This window comes from Ischnura elegans, chromosome 12, assembly GCF_921293095.1.
Source record: "Ischnura elegans chromosome 12, ioIscEleg1.1, whole genome shotgun sequence".
Lineage (NCBI taxonomy): Eukaryota > Metazoa > Arthropoda > Insecta > Odonata > Coenagrionidae > Ischnura > Ischnura elegans.
The window spans coordinates 24,155,772-24,172,755 of NC_060257.1; the positions used below are offsets into that span (position 1 = coordinate 24,155,772).

At 37.1% G+C, this 16,984-nt stretch overlaps 2 protein-coding genes across 2 annotated transcripts in view; one reads left to right on the forward strand and one right to left on the reverse strand.

The window, feature by feature from the left end:
* Positions 1–2,009: 2,009 nt before the first annotated feature.
* On the reverse strand, positions 2,010–9,073 carry LOC124169015 (ciliogenesis and planar polarity effector 2-like). The gene is made up of 4 exons (XM_046547477.1): positions 8,705–9,073; positions 6,386–6,651; positions 6,169–6,305; positions 2,010–2,953 (listed from the first exon to the last, which is right to left on the reverse strand). Exons 1-4 carry the CDS (start codon positions 8,793–8,795, stop codon positions 2,749–2,751), a joined length of 699 nt encoding a protein of 232 aa, XP_046403433.1. The 5' UTR covers positions 8,796–9,073; the 3' UTR covers positions 2,010–2,748.
* Positions 9,074–9,098: 25 nt separating this feature from the next.
* Positions 9,099–16,984, forward strand: part of LOC124169014 (non-lysosomal glucosylceramidase) — a 32,622-nt gene continuing 24,736 nt past the window's right edge. The window contains exons 1-5 of the mRNA XM_046547476.1: positions 9,099–9,310; positions 9,410–9,498; positions 12,255–12,435; positions 13,238–13,400; positions 16,015–16,135. Of these exons, the coding sequence (XP_046403432.1) occupies positions 9,186–9,310; positions 9,410–9,498; positions 12,255–12,435; positions 13,238–13,400; positions 16,015–16,135 (679 nt within the window). The 5' untranslated portion in view covers positions 9,099–9,185. The remainder of the gene's footprint in view (positions 9,311–9,409; positions 9,499–12,254; positions 12,436–13,237; positions 13,401–16,014; positions 16,136–16,984) is intronic.

Genomic DNA, 16,984 nt, shown 5'->3' on the forward strand with positions numbered 1-16,984 from the left:
AGAAATACAGTAGTTACATGGAAACATGTACAAATACAGTACACTCTCGATTATCCGGGCTAATGATGGGGAGAGACGGCACGAATAATCGGAAAACACGGATAACCCAAATTTTCACGTAATTCTTTGCCGTGTTCATAATTTACTTAAAACAAACAATATATTGTTATTTTATTTTAGAGTGCTTCCCGGACTTAATGAGAGCTTTCTTCGCCAGTTCGCGATCTTTTTATTGGCGGTAACATGGTTGTACTCGTCTTATTAATGCTCCATATAAGGCCTGGTTTCGAAAACTACACATCCGTGGCTGTGTGATCACGGATACAGAAAAGTGGTTTGCAAGGATGCTTCAAAACCAATGCTCGACGTCAGAAACTACACTGTCAGGCACCACGCCACGTAGTCGCGTCTCGCACAAGTTGCCCGGGTTGCAATTGCTGCGGGACGTGTATCCGCGATCACGGAGTGCGGTCGTGCACAGCGAGGCTTGGGAAACAGGAACACGGTGCTCCCTTGAATGCAGCTAGCGCGCGATCGCATCCGTTTTACAAAGGGAATTCTAACGGAAATTATAAGTCCGGTGTATCCTAGCATTAATGCAGTAATTCCGACAATTTTACGTCGGATTTTTTTATTTTAAAAAGATCGCGGAAAAATTTAGCAAAAGTAAAAATCATGCACGGATAACCCGCAACCCGGATAAACAGCAACCGGATAATCGGGAGTCTGCTGTAGCAGTGTGCTCCTGCAGGATGTTGAAACGTGTCTATAAGAAACTTTCGAGTTGCCTCAGTGGATGTAGAGCCTACTCTACCATTTCACTTGTAAGCATTCTTTTTAGAACACATCTTTTGCTCAGGAAACTTTGTACTCTAACTTGATAGTACATGCCCTCTCTGGTGGCCTGTGCCGTAGCAGCCTGTCTGCACCACTCCACCCACTGCGTTAAAATTTGTACTCATTTATGGCCATAGCATTAGTAAGTATCAGTAATTACATAAAATCTTCAAATATGATGGAGTTCTTAGTTCATATTTCAGAACTTCAAATCATTTGATGGATGGACAATAGTGGACAATCTTCCTTTGACAGTATCGAAATAATATTGAGTTGATTTAAATTCCCCTGTCTAAGCAAAATAGACCATTATAGAAGATTAATTTAGTATTTCTGATTTTATATACCTAATGATTAAAAATCAGCTGCTAAAACTCATCAATTTTTTGATAATTATTATTTATCAGCTGTTATCTGATTTAGCCTGGGAGGGAGGTGGAATGGAATTCTGTACACAAAGAGTTCATCAATCTGGACCTTCATCCTCTTGAAATGTCAGGAGCCATCACTGCTGATAACCAGTGTTTACTTTGAAGGGCAAAATCATCTGGTACATAGACTGGAGCTGGGCCAGTTCAAAAAAATCAGGACTGGAGGAGGACTTGAAGTGGCCCTGAAAAGAAGCTGCTAATTACCTTATGGAGGAGTGTGTAAGTATCAATGTTTCCCTTCATCTGACCATTTGCTGTTCTGCTCAATGTAAAATTAGAAACTAATGGTCAATTGATAGTCGGATACATATTGATATCTATAAAAATTAAAGATGAAGTCTAAATGCAGGTTTATTCAGTGAATTATGAATGCAAAATGAATCAACTACATACTGCATCTCGGACTGAATTCACCAGTTTTAATTCCCTGGTGGGCCATGACATGTATCCTAAGTGGAAAATATAACATATATCATACAGATCTTTCCATTGAAAAAACTATAGTTATTTCAAATACATATATATATCATGGGTCATAATAAATGAAGGAAGAAATCTGCAAAAAAATCACTTAATTGGATAAATTATTTATTTTCTTAAAATGTGACCAAATTATTCCATTTCAGCCATATTACACATTTTAATACAATGCAAAAATGATAACATGAACAATATGCAAAAGTTATACGTACATACTTACAAATAATGAAACGTATAATACCATTCAAAGTATTTTCAGGATTATTTAATGTATTTAACCTTGAAAACAAATGCAGCCAAATTGTTTTAATAAGGAAAATTATGACAACATTTGAAAGAAAATTAATGCCATAATTATGCAGCAGCAGATTAAAGCACCATGTTCAGACCTGGATGATTGAATGGAAAAACTACATTTATGCATACAACCGATGGATACAATTGCTGTAGAACTCCCTTTAGAAGTAGGCCAGGTGTGTCAAAACTTTTTTCAAGGGATTAAAAAGTAAACCAACTTTATGGGTTTTCTTTGCTACAGGATTATGAGAAAGTCATTATTTAATTAAAGCCATCAATTTTGATAAATCGCAAACCACCACCAAGAGCTTCTTGTATATAACAATGAATGGCGAAGCTAGTACATACATATTATCTCTTAGGAGGGGAAGATAGCTCTGAATTTAGTATCAACATTTAATTCCAGATACAGAATCAAGCTGTACATTATGACCTAGTCTTCCTTTCTGCAACACTTAGTGGATGCTGGAAATAAAGAATGGCCTTCATGGTTTGAGCAATGACTCTGTATTACCATGACGAATCACTCCGCATTAGTGTGAAATTAGCATTCCGATCATCGGTTGAACCAATTCCTCAGTGGTTACTTATTCGTAGTAACACCATTGAGGTACCATATGTACATGCATTATACATATTTCAGCAAGAGTGAATACCACTTCTCATGAGAATTCAAATCCTGCCTCTTTAATGTGTTTTATTATCAGGTTGGCGCTTGCTGGAGGAGCATTTCCTGGTCTCTCAGCCACAAACGCTCACAAATCACATTCAAAATAGGTGCAACCTGTTGGACCTCATTTCTATCCTGAGCTAAATTGTTGTCGATTTTCAGGACAGGTATCTTCCATTTTAGTTCAAAATCTCGAATAGCAGTCGAAGCTAGCTCCATCCCAGCTGAGCTATTGTACCTATTGAAAGAAATACAGGCACTTAGTAAAATTATTCATTGTTTCACCGATTTGAGAAATTATGGAGAACTATTTTTACGTAGATAAAAAATAATGGGACAAAAATTTAGTTAGTGAAGGCTTTAGAGTGAAGTTTTCTTGCACATATATAAAAATACATTCATAGCATTTCCGCATATAAATGCAACTAAGTCAAGGAGAAAAAAAAATATTTAAGCCATTCTTTCATCCAGTACTTTTCCTATTAATCTCTTTTATTTGGCGTCACACGGACATTATTTCACTTCATACATATATGTAAAATATGTTTTGTAAATATATTTAGTGTTTACAGAATGTGAGCCATAAGGGTAATTAACAGGGACTAACTAACTCATTGTAGCAAAGGCCTACTATAGGTGGTACATAATCAGAAAAAAACTTTTAGTCAAAAACCTGGAGTATTAAGTCTAGCACCCATTCATACATTGTTTCACTCCAGCAAAATATGAAAGCCTTATTTGAAATATTCTTTGGTGCCATGTTATACGTATGTATTATTAAAATTTTTGTTGATTGCAATAGACCATTAGAATATATGGCAGGCACTTAGGATCTGGAGATGAAATATTTACTTCGTGACCAATATAAAATTGAAAGAAAAGAATTATTCATCAAAAAATACTGAGAACAGGTAGTCATTCATCTCTAAGGAGAGAGCGAAGCATTCTATGTTTGTTGTTCAATAAGTCTTTAGAAAAAGGTATGAAAACGAATTATAATGGGTCAATTTTTCATTTTAGTCTCCATTCAGCACTATAAATTATTGTAAGCATTTTTTTTGTTAACCCATCCTAACAGCAGAATTACGGAATATCCTCAAAATAGGCATAATTTGGGTGATCCTCCTTAGACGTAACCCTTAGTGTGACAAGCCATTTCTTCAAGTTTTGAAAGAAGAAAAAGTCACTGGAGGTCAAATATGGTGAATTTTGTAATAATTGAAACTTTAATTTTAGAATTTTGGCTATTGCAACTGAACAGGTGCGAAACTGTGCATTGTCTTGAAGAAGGAAAAACATTTTGTTTCAAATATGGAGGCCTCTCTCAATTTCTGCGATCATCCGGTCCAATAACGATGCATAATACTCTCCTGTTATCGTTTTTCCCTTTTCTAGAAATTGATGTAGATTATTCCGCATACATCCCAAAATATTGTTACTATAACCTGACAGTCCCATTTCACCATCTTCACCTGCTTTGGAGCCCGTACATCTTCAAAATTCCATTGTTTTCCTGTTTTTTTGTCTCTTTAGTGTAGTGATGAATAGGGTGGTTTCCTTCATCAAAGAAAACGAAAGGCATTGATTGCGATTCGTTACCCACCATTAGTGTATTCATAATATACAAATTATTTTGTTTTAGAAATACAGGGTTAGACGAATGGCAATGGTCCATTTTTAACCTCATTTGAAAAGGGCCAGATTGGCGCCCATGCGATGCCACTCCACGTGACGTCACAGGGACCTAGTTTCTATAGGAGAAGATAGGAGTTTTACATCGTCTGAGGTTACCAATGCATGCATGAGGCGCAGAGCTCAGGGAAACATGTCTTAACAATCACTTATTAAAACTAGCTAAGGTCGGAAAGTTTTCCTCGTTTGATAAGTTATTAATAATCCTTATTTAAGCCAAGCCCTACCAGCCAGCAGGGTACTAGGCTACCCGCTAGCAGCCTGCGTCGTATCAGCGCTAAGCCTCGCCTCAAGGTCACCTCGCAGGGCGGCAACGGGAACCAGAAATACGTCACGCGGAGAGATTTCCCGGCATTCAAACTAACCCGTTGAAAATTTTCACTTTTCATTTAATCGCGAAAAATAGATATCGTCATTTAAAAATCTAAAAGCGTGCAATACATACTCCAGGAGTAATAATCTTTCGATTTAGGCAATAAAAAAATAATAGGAAATCACCCTATTCATATTTCATCAAAAGTTATGTATTGACTCGGAAAATCCTCAGGATGGCGAAGGAAAAGCACCAAAACAGTCTCTGAGTTGACCACACGATAGCGTTTATTCTCCACTGTGAGCTAACGCAGCAGCGATCTTGCGGAGATTTTTTTCACAACCAAATTTTTGAGGAAAACTGAAGCAATTGTGCACTGCAATATGCCTGTGGCCTTATCTTTATCGTGAACGTTGGTTTGTGTATCATTTACAACCATACTGTGAATTTTGCCCATAATTTCGATGGTAGACACTTCCACAGGACATCCGGAACAATGTTCATATTTTTGGATGTACGGCCTAGTTTAAATTCATTAATCTAATATCTGTTCATTTGATCTCTGCGGGTCAACTTTCGTGAGATCCCGGACACTCTCGGAGGGCCTCGCTGAAGGGGGAGGGGTCTCGCTGAAGGGGAAGGGGTAGTACCGAGAGAGAGAGAGCAGGAGCGACCTTAACGTTGCCAAATGTACAACATACATAGCCGCCCTTGTGTCTCACTGAAAAGGTGTGACTCACACGTGGCCACAGATATTTTGGGCCCGGCGGCGAAACAATGCATACAATGTATTGAGGATAATCCCATCTCAGAAGCCAGGATATTGTCCGCTAAATGCGAGACCGCTGGTGAAAGGCATACATAGGCGTAACATTCTTATAAACGGGGAGTGCAAGGGAAAAGGATTTGGCAACACAGCAAGCAGATTCACGAAGTTGACACGACGGAGGTCTGAGAGCGACTGACGTTCCGAAGTGCTAGACCACGCCTACTGTCTGCTGATTGGCAGAGGGAAAGTCACGTGTAGATAAATTATCCCTCCTCTCACCCCAACTCGGTTAAGCCACACCAGCTCACCCGCAAAGATAAAGTGAACAGACCTTAATTGTAAATAGTTGCAAGCACAAATGCAGATATGCCATGAACTTCATGCAACTCGGATTTGATTTCCTTCAGCATTAACCCTTTCAATAACAAGTATTTGATCACAGAAAGAAACTCCCTTTTATCCATTTTTATGAACAAATGAAAGTTATTCACTACAATCTGTAACAACAATGAAACTATGGGATGGATACAGCTGAAACTTTAACAGCAGACTAGTCACGAGTGCTGCTTTCTAGTTAACATTAATTTATGATACTATAAGAGAGCAAATGCTCGGAGATTCAAAGGCCTTATTGAATGACCCTCATACCATTAATACCAATTTTGAAATGCTACTGTACCTGGTCCCGATGACAAAAGGAACAGGGTTTTCTCCAGGTCTCACAAATCTGTTCATTAGCTGAGGAATTTCTTGAAAACTACTTTCGTCAGAACATGAGAAAATAAATACTAAAGCATCAGCTTTATCCTTGCAGACCTAGAAAAAATTAAAGATAATTTATGATTTCCCGTCACAAAAGAATTAAAATTAAATTACATTAAAAATAGCAACCTTACAGGCAAAATATGGCTGTATTTCTTGATACTATTTTCACCAGCATCCCAAAACTGCAGTTTAAACAGAATGACTTTGTCCCATATTTTTGCTGGCCAATAAATATTTGTTTTTCTGATGCCAATAGTTTCAACATAGCCACTCAAACTTTTATTCCCAGCAAGTCTTGATACAGTGGCTGTCTTTCCGATGGCTGCCCGACCCACTACAAACAATTTGTAACTCACTTCTTCAATATTAGATGGACATGATGGCTTTTCCAGGACACCTGCAAATAATTTAGCATTAAGGAAATTTTCAATGATTAGATTACAAGAATTGGGATGTAGAAGAAACACAGCACAGGCGGATTGAAAAAGGAGAAAATTCCCTCAGTCTTTATTCTACGAGGAGAGTATTTTACTTGGTACTAGTTGCTGAAGCCTGAACCTCATGATTATTTTTTCCATCTCTTCTACGCAATAGCTCCTACCATTGCTTCTATGATGGGGGAAAATTTGACCATTTCCCACAATCACTTTCCGTGATAGCTCCAGGGATGGAAATTCCATTACTTTTTCCATCACTCAGTACATTCGTTTTTCCATCACTGGTGCCATCTTTCAGAAAATCAGAACACACAGCCAATAACAGTGATCGTAACACCCCACTTGGCTGTTAATTGAATGACATTAGGAGTAAATAAGGAAAGTTACGAAATAAGTAAAGGATAAAAGGATGGTGAGAATGACCGAGTGATTCAGAAAATGGTGTGTTGAGTGATCACTCTTTTGGCCTCTGAAAACCTATTGAAATTCTTTCGCAGAGCCCCAGGAATATGTTGGCTTCGACACTGAATCCAGTACAGAAGGTGATAGACGTATCACCACAAAACATTCTCATGTGAATGTAAAACAAAGTTCGTGAGGATGAGGATAATAATATAGTTAAAGTAGCGATTTTCTTTGCTTCACCGCAAAGCAGCATGTTAGTAATCTTCTCCAAAGAGCCTTGTGCACCCTGGAGGTAAAAGAGGGTGCATGTATTTTATTTAAGTAAGGGATGTATTAATTGAACAAACACAAAAAAGTACTGGGGAGTTGAGATGAAAATGGGGGTGAAATGGAGATAAGGGAATAACAAAGTAATAAGTAGGATTTGGATGGAAAAGTGTACAGCACGGAGAAAATGCATTTGGTTTGGCAAAACTACTAGTATGTATACGTATTCATTATGTTCACACAACAAGTCAAAGAGCAGCCGTAATCCTGAAGTGCCACTTGCGTTATATACACCTGCTCAGATAAAACGATATTTTGAACCAGGTTAAGTTCCCATGTTATTTTATGCATAAAGTAATACATGAAACAAAAAATTAAGAAGTACCTATGATACAACTAGTACATGGATAGGAAGTACATATGTACTATGATAGTTCTAAGCATTAGAGTCAGGCAGGAGATGGCTCAAACACTAAAAACTGCCCTAGGGGGGAGGGCACTGGCCCCTACCTCTCCCGTCTTTTACTAAATACTTCGGCCACCTGAAAAACTCATAAATAGGCTGGGATAAGAGCTAATTTTGGATTTGGTTCCTCATCAAATTTTTACCTGGACCACCTTCAATAACACAAGGAATATGGGGAAAATAAGTAGAAAAATTAACTAAGACCTTGAGAGGGAAAGTTTCACAGGAAGATGGGATAAGGATCATAATGTGAAATAAATTTTACGCTACCACCATTGGCTAAGCCAATAGTCTTCGTTTTTTTGATTTTCAAAGTCCACCCCTTAAGTATTTATGTGATGGCAATCCATAGGTAAATATTGTTTCATACATGAGGTATTGTGACAGGAAATGCAATAGTTTAAAAAAACAACAATGACAGTAAGACACTGTCACAGATAAGAAAACCGAAACATAAACATTGAATTTCTGAATGCATCCTCATAGGAAATAGAAAGTTTTGAATATACATTTTAGCTCCAATAAAAAATGACTTCATTTCCACGATATGTCAATGAAGAACACAGAAATTTCCCGTGATGTGATTAGAGGAAAGTTTAATTACACAAAAAATATGATCAACGCCATATCAAGTAATTCAGTGACAAGGGTTAGCTGGTAGACCTAACTTTTGCATTATTAATACTTCTAAACTCGTTTCGGACAGAAAATATATATTAGATTACGCGGAAAACTGTAACTACTGACCCAATCATAAGAGAGAGTGGCTAAACCAACTGTCTTTTTAACCATATTAGTTAAAAAAACTAAAATGATTAGAGAACAATTTAAATCCATTAATTGGTATCCAAATTCAGCGCCGTCAACTAATTTACCAAAGAGTTTTCTCCCCGTTGTTTGGGGGTTGTAGAAATGCTGCAGCATCGTTTCGCCTTCGGCGGAACTGTGCCAATCCATGGATATCATCCTGGGCCTTCAATTTTCTCGAATTCCGCAGACCGTAAATTAAAAACATTGGCCTAAAGTTGATTGTTTACAAACACAGGGTCACTGCATCGCTCACGGTCTGGCCAAATCAGCTCCAATTATTTTTGAAGGCGATAGAACCATGAGTGGAAGGTAAGCGTAGTCGCTCAGACATGCAGAGTTCAAGTTCTCATCAATATTCTCACTGGTTTTCACAAAAGAAGTACACTATCAACAAGAACTGGTTTGATGATAACAGGGTAACAGGTGTTTCTAGAGTGCGCCGTGGCTGATTGCAATTGTTTTTCCAATGAGTTTGCGGGTTGCGGAAATGTACAGGTTTGTTTGAGCGCCGGGGTTGAGAATTTTGGAGAGAAAATACGTACAGCTATGTCTAGTCTTCCGCCGGCATATGGATGGAAAGTGAAAATGAATCATGTCTTTTCCGAGAAAAGGAATCAAAATTTTAAACCGCGTCTGAAGCAGATACCGAAGCTCTTACCTCTTGGTTTGAGGTGTGTTTATTTCTGTTTTTGGTTCTCCGTACAGATTTTAGTATAAATCTCATTTACTTACAAATATTTTAATAAATGGCGTATATATCTATGCTTTAGATACCTGGCGTATTACGGTAAAGCTATAGCCGGTGGACGTCAACCTTTGATGGATTATTGGCACATGCTGACTGGGAAACAGATTTATGGTAACTTCCAATCCCTCTTAATTCTATCTTATTCTTCAGCTCTTTTTTTTTATCAATGCGTGATAATTATTGAGCAAAAGTTTGAAGTTCTTACCAATTGTATTAGATGAGTAGTTGAGAGGAAGAGTACTTCATTTTGAACTGTCCGCTGCCAGGAATTTAGCAGTTTATGGTGCTTATGGTGTAATTTCTCGCCATCAGCTTTCTGTATATTTACTTTTATGCCAATGATTTCAGGAAATTCTATCAATTATCATTCATTGAGACAATAGTCTGCAGATTTGGGTTGCAGACTCCGGTTATAACTCCGTGTTAGGCAGAGTGATAGAAGTATGTTCAATTCTATCCCAAGGTTTTTGACTCTTATGTTCACTTAAGCCGTATTATTGATCATAAAGCGTGAAAATGAAAAGCTGAACTCTATGTAAGGGCCTGTAGTCTGGATGTATTTGCAGTGGTAAGCGGCTCTTGATAACTTTTCCTATGTGATTCATTCAGGACTATTACTATCAGGACTTTGGCACTATTCTCATTCACGCATCTGATTATGTGGGGTTATACTTTTAAGGCTGTGTAAAATTATATTTTTTTCTGCTCTTCTTAGCACCTCCCATTACTCTCTTGTTTGATACGTTTTATCAAGCATAGTTAATTTCCGCCTTAACACATGTTCCTAAAGGCCTTGTTACATGATGCATTATTTCCAGCTGGTTCATATGTGTTTCTGTGAACAGTTTCAAAAGAAAGGAGCTTGTGTTTGAGCATGAAGCAAATTAGATCAGCATTTAAGGAAATAAGAGGAATAAATCTGTGAAGGAAGAAGAAACCTCATTAGTTTAATTGGTAGTACATTGGATGTAAATTTAGGTTACTCAGCTGTGAAATTTGGAATTTTCGTATTGTAATGTGCACTTGTGGGCTACTACTTAAAGGTATGCCATTGGATAATTGCTGTTCTTTAATTTTAATTTTTTCATTTCATTCACAAACTATCAATTAAGCTCAAGATGCAATTATATACAAGCAAATGTTTCCAAAGAGTATTATTACTCTTGTGGAATGACATAATCAATAAAATTTGACTTGGCTGATTTAAATCATTTACATATAAGAAAAAGTTGAAATAAAATATCTTTTTGTACCACTATGCATAATAAACATGAACATAATAATAAGTGTTAGATATAAAAAATAAGAGGAACTAGAATTCTGACATTCACTTTTGCACTTTCTATAGAATTCAAAAACGTGGGTATGTAATACACAGGTTATGCAATATTGTGTATGCCTATGTAATAGCCACGATTATGCAATACAATGCTTAATACATTGTAAAAATTACAATCTCGTAAGGCCTGGTTACACAATGCATTTACCCATACGAGTTAATGTCTAAATGTATGAATGCAAGAATGAACATGAAAATGCATCATGTAACCACCCAACTTGTACAAAGGTATGGACGGAAAAAGTAGAACTTGTTCTGATTCGATTCATGAATTTGTATGTGTTCCGTTCTGGTCAGTAGTGGATACAGATGAAACTCAAGGGGGGGGGGGGGGCACAAAAGATATCTTGAGCTACCTGTTCTTTTATCATAGTTAAAAATAATCAAGTTACATGCAACGTTTTAGAAAGTTTCATATAAACTTATGATACTCATATACACGACAATGCCATCTCATGATATAAAAAAAGTTACAATTGTGGTTCTGTAATGTCCGGCAAAGCGGGCGGCCCCGCAAGGGGAGGGGGGGAGTGCGCACCCCTTGTGTCCCCCATATGTATTTGCCACTGGTTCAGGTCCACAAAAATCATTCACAGAAAGAGACATTAACTTGTACATCTTAATGTACTGCATAACTAGGCCTTCAATAGAAGATTTTTTACCTCTTTTTTAAAATGTAAATATATGTGATATGTTACGCTACCAGACATGCAATGACTTATGGTGTAGACTACTGTGTCCTCAAAAACAAGCAAAACTCTGCTGTGGGAAAAGATGTCGTGTTAGTTTAACTGGTAGAACTCCTGTCACAAATTCAGGAGGCCTGGGTGGAAATCCCAGTCAAGGCAAATGATTTTTCCTTTAATGAATTTTCATACTTTGACTCAAAACAGTTTCTATTTACTGTTAATTCCTACAAGTTGATGCAGTGACTTGGTAGATTTTTTCATTCATCGTAGTATTAATGCATTCACACATTAACTTGTACTTGCTGACATATCATGTTGGCTGGCCTTAAGTTACGAGAAGGGGACAAAATCATTCTGATGTGGAATGTTACACGGGATTTCCATCTGGTCAGGTTCTCCAACATCCATCGTCTTCAGGGCATGATGGACAACTCGCCCATCGAAACGTCGGCCGAGATGGAGTTGGAGAACCTGACCCGGTGGCAATCCCGTGAAACCTTCCACAATTCTATACGCCGGGAAAGCCTACGATCATTCTTCAAGTCATTCTGTTGCTTGTATTCAGATCTATTAGCAACGACTGAGTTAAAGTCCTTTGCTGTGCCAAAATTTTATTTGTTTGCCATTTTCTCTTCACGTATTGAAATGGTTGAATTGACTTATTTACTACTTTGCACTTAGTTCATTTACTTTTTTGTTAATTTGAATTGATAGATTCCCACATAGTTATTCACGTCCACAAATTACACTTGAAACAATTCAATAATACTTACCTAATGACCACTGTCAATACTTGTATATTATTTCATATGATATTATCACGTCACTCTACTTAACAGGTGTACCAATTGGAGGGATTGGGTGTGGTACAATTGGTCGTGGATTCAAGGGCGAGTTTTGCCGGTATCAGCTTCGGCCTGGATTTTATGAATACCACGTCATAGATGCCAATCAATTCATAATCACTATTCAGGATGCTGATGGTAAAACTATTTACCAGCAAGTGTTATCTCCCAGAAAGTAAGTTAATGCATGTAATTAATTCAATATAAGAGCTAGTTTTTACATATTTTTGGAATTAACTTCAGTGTACTCATCCTGAGTATATCTAAAGGCCGTTTTACACGGTACACAGAATTGCACTATCTAACGTACGTGCGAAGGCACAATCAAAATTGCGTCATGGAAAGCGGTGAATTGCTGGAACACATGCGAGAATGCGTGGATGCGAGACGTCAAAATAGCCCCTGTTCTAATTTCGTCCATGCATTCGCGCAATTCCACGCCATTTTAGAAATTAATGCAGCTCTAACCTGCGCAATTCCGTGCCCCATTTAAAACGGCCTTAAAGAAACTAGTTTGTGATGGAAAAAAATAGTCTTAAGTTTCGATCCGTTCATTTTTAATAATAATAATAATAATAATAGTTTATTGACGGGAAAATTACCCAATTACAATATTACAGTGGAAATAGACATTATCATTATACACAATTATCATTATAAACAAGGTAGTTTTCTCTTTAAATTCTTTGGATTTAAATTAAAAAGGTCAATGTTACTACATTTGTAGTTAATGCTCCGCATAGTTCTGGTTAAGGGTGAGTGGAAGGCGTAATTTCTATTAGAATGAGGGAGTGAAAACATGAATGTTTGCCTAGTGTTTAAAATGGGGACATGGAAAGGGATCATTTCTACCAGATGAACAGAGTCAATGTCTCCATGCAGTAGACGGTGAAGGAATGTTATGTCCAGGTGTAATCGACATTAACATTAAGGAACATTTGTAATGCCATGACCCAGCCTTGTTGTTTATTAATTAGGAAGCCAAGAAATCGTTTGTCCTCGTGGAGTTGGGCATTTCCTGGAGAAAATGCACATTACCATGGTTTATACCCTCGTGCTTGGATGACATATGATATACCTGAACACAATATCCGTTTAGTGTGCCGGCAAGTCTCTCCAGTCATTCCACACAATTATAAGGTGAGTTTAAGTTAGTTATTTCCAAAGAACTATTTAGTTTTATGTTACCTAAATCTCAGTAGCTGTGACCCAATTAATGTCAGCCCATCACATCCCAACGGATATCTGACCCAATGATAATATTTATCCTTCGGCCAATATTTTTTGGTCAAAATTGGTCTGATTTCAATTGCTTCTCTTTATAATGTAATATGTATCAGGTTACAGACATCCTCAAATAAGCCCTCTAAACTTCTCATATTGAAAGTTAATTTCTGCATATAGGAAATACATACTTATGATAAAATATCAGTATGGGTGGAATACTAAAATAGCTTGAAGAATGTCGACTTAAAATTATTAATTAATGAGTTTATGTACCTGAATAGCTGGCTGTTATTTGGGGATCTGCTCTTGATTGGGAGAAATTTTCTATTTACCTTTAGGTAGGGATTGTAGTATTCTATCTATGGTACTGATACACTGTAAAAAAAATAAAATTTTTAGGATTTGCATTTTTGAAAAAAAAAATCAAAAAATTTCAGCAAGAGAATGTGGACACACATTTTAAAATCTAGGATATCATGTTAATCACAAAAATATTATCTTTCAAATAAAACAAAAAGGAGCAAAATTTCTTGAACCATTCGTAAGACATGAGCATTTTAGTTTTTTGTCAAATATTTCATGTGAAAAATAGCACCCACGTGTCCATGTTTGGTGGATCTTGGGACAATATTTTTTTTTTTGGACAAAAATAAATATAAAATAGAAGTGTTTCTTTGTCCTGAAGTTGATGTATAATGTTAAATTTATAATGAAATCTGATACTATGAAGGTAACCCCCCTGCCTGAATTGATATGGACAGGGCCTTAAATTAAAATTGTCAGGGCATCAGCATAGAGTGGACACATACCACACATAGGATTTATGGCTTTGTACTTGTCGTCAAGTGAAGTTAGGCTTCATAATTGGCTGAGGTGGTGGGCGTACTCTTCTGGAAACAATAGGGTAGTTTCCTTCATCAAAGAAGACGAAAGGCATCGATTGCCATTCGTTACCCACCATTAGTGTATTCATAATATACAAGTTATTAGGTTTTAGAAATCCTGGTTTAGACGAATGTTAATGGTCAATAGGGTGGTTTCCTATTATTTTTTTATTGCCTAAATCGAAAGATTATTACTCCTGGAGTACGTATTTCACGCTTTTAGATTTTTAAATGACGATATCTATTTTTCGCGATTAAATGAAAAGTGAAAAATTTCAAGCGCGCGAAAACGCGACGCTTAAGTATGAATGTCGGGAAGTCTCTCCGCGTGACGTATTTCTGGTTCCCCCTCCCGCCCTGCGAGGTGACCTTGAGGCGAGGCTAAGCACTGATACGACGCAGGCTGCTAGCGGCTAGCCTAGTACCCTGCGGGCTGGTAGCGCTTGGCTTAAATAAGGATTATTAATAACTTATCAAACGAGGAAAACTTTCCGACCTTAGCCAGTTTTAATAAGTGATTGTTAAGACATGTTTCCCTGAGCTCTGCGCCTCATGCTTGCAATGGTAACCTCAGACGACGTATAACTCCTATCTTCTCGTATAGAAACTAGATCCCTGTGACGTCACGTGGAGTGGCATCGCATGGGCGCCAATCTGGCCCTTTTCAAATGAGGATAAAAATGGACCATTGCCATTCGTCTAACCCGGTATTTCTAAAACAAAATAATTTGTATATTATGAATACACTAATGGTGGGTAACGAATCGCAATCAATGCCTTTCGTTTTCTTTGATGAAGGAAACCACCCTATTTTAACCTCATTTGGAAAATGCCAGATTGGCGCCCATGTGATGCCACTCCACATGACGTAAGAGGGGCCCAGATGCTATACTAGTAGTTAGGAGTTTTACATTGTCTGAGATTATCAATGCATACATGAAGCACAGAGCTCAGGGAAACATCTCTTAATAATCACCTATTAAAATTGCCTAATGTGAGAAAGTTCCCTTCATTTGATAGGGTAATTAATAATCCTTATTTAAACCAATCGCTATCTACTAGCAGGGTACTCTGCTTCCTGTTAGCAGCCTGCTTCGTAGCGGTGCTCATAGCCTCGCACTAATGTGGCCTCACACAGCAACAGCTGGAACCAGACTGACGTCACATGGTCTTTTCCCTGCATTCGTACTTAGCTGTCGCGTTTTCGTATGCTTGAAAATTTTCACTTTTAATTTAATCGCAAAAAATGGATATCATCACTTAAAAATCCAAACGTGTGAAATACGTACTCCAGGAGTAATAATCTTTCGATTTAGGCAATAAAAAAAACAGGAAACCACCCTATTGTTGTAGCTTACATTATTTCAAACACCTTGTAGTGTGATCTGTAAGGTTATTTTGGAAGGGAAACCTTTTATGGTTCCAAAATTCACATGTGATGGCAGAATGAAAAACAAATTGCGATAGTGATTTGTTAATTAAATATAGTTCCTCTATATATTCATAAATAGTGAAAATTACAGAATCATGCACTTAATTTGTGCGAATGTAGTGTGTTTTTACCAATTTTGAATTACATAATTTGTTGCATGTAATGATTGTCTTGTGAATTGAAGAGTCAATATTTCATTTCCTTCTCAAAGGATTCCAGTCTTCCTGCTGCTGTTTTTGTATGGACAATAGAGAATAACAGTAAGGAAGTGAAAAATGTCAGCATCACATTTACTTTCAAAAGTGGCACTGGGGACAAGGATGATAGATCAAGTGAGTGGATGTACAATGATGTAGAAATGATGGAGCATTTCGATCGAATGACATTACAGTAAAACCTCTATGTAGTAAACCTCTTTACATCGTAAACCTCCATACTTCATACCACCCTTGCGGTCCCGTCTGATTTTCATGTAAATTTATAGGCAAACCTCTTTGTTGTGAAACTTTTTATATCATAAAACCTCCACTTATCATATCAAGGAGATACCCCTGAGACGGCCTAACTACCTCCGCAAGTTGTACCAAGACAACAAGAGACCATTAATGCAGCCGCGATTATGTACATGGAATGACATTTTCAGCAATAAATGTTTCAATTTTTTTTCTTATGCATATACCTTTAATATGCTGTAATTTTCACTTTAATCATTAGTTGTGGCCATTTTGTTCAATATGAGAGCTTACCTACCTAAATAAGAAAAGAGGAATCCAACTCTCCTAATCATTTTAAGCAACTGTTTAATTGAGAGAGATTACATCGTTTTCTCTCGAATCATGGTAAAAATCATGTAATAGCGCTCCCTTTCTGTAATTATTAAATAATAAATGTATGTTCTGTTATGCATGCATGTTTGTTTACACACACAAATATATGTAATGGTTTAAAAGACAGTAGTGCCTTTCATTTCCGAAGTATATGAAAAAATGGTGCCTATCACTAAAACCTCTCTATAGTGAACCTCCATACATCAAATTGCCCGAATTTTGGTCCCCTCCATTACGATATAAAGAGGTTTTACTGTATTTTGCAGAGAAAACATATTTGCCATTCATTGATTTGTGTTGTGTTCTGTGTACATGGTTTGAACATGGATTCTCCAAATTTTATGTGGACATCTG

Bases quoted from the DNA above. Each gene is read 5' to 3' on its own strand.
- LOC124169015 (XM_046547477.1), bottom strand. From the start codon at position 8,795: ATGATATCCATGGATTGGCACAGTTCCGCCGAAGGCGAAACGATGCTG. The intron at 6,306-6,385 runs GTAAGGTTGCTA...AATTTTTTCTAG, and splicing joins AATACAGCCATATTTTGCCT to GTCTGCAAGGATAAAGCTGA. The intron at 2,954-6,168 runs GTACAGTAGCAT...TTCTTTCAATAG, and splicing joins CCTTTTGTCATCGGGACCAG to GTACAATAGCTCAGCTGGGA.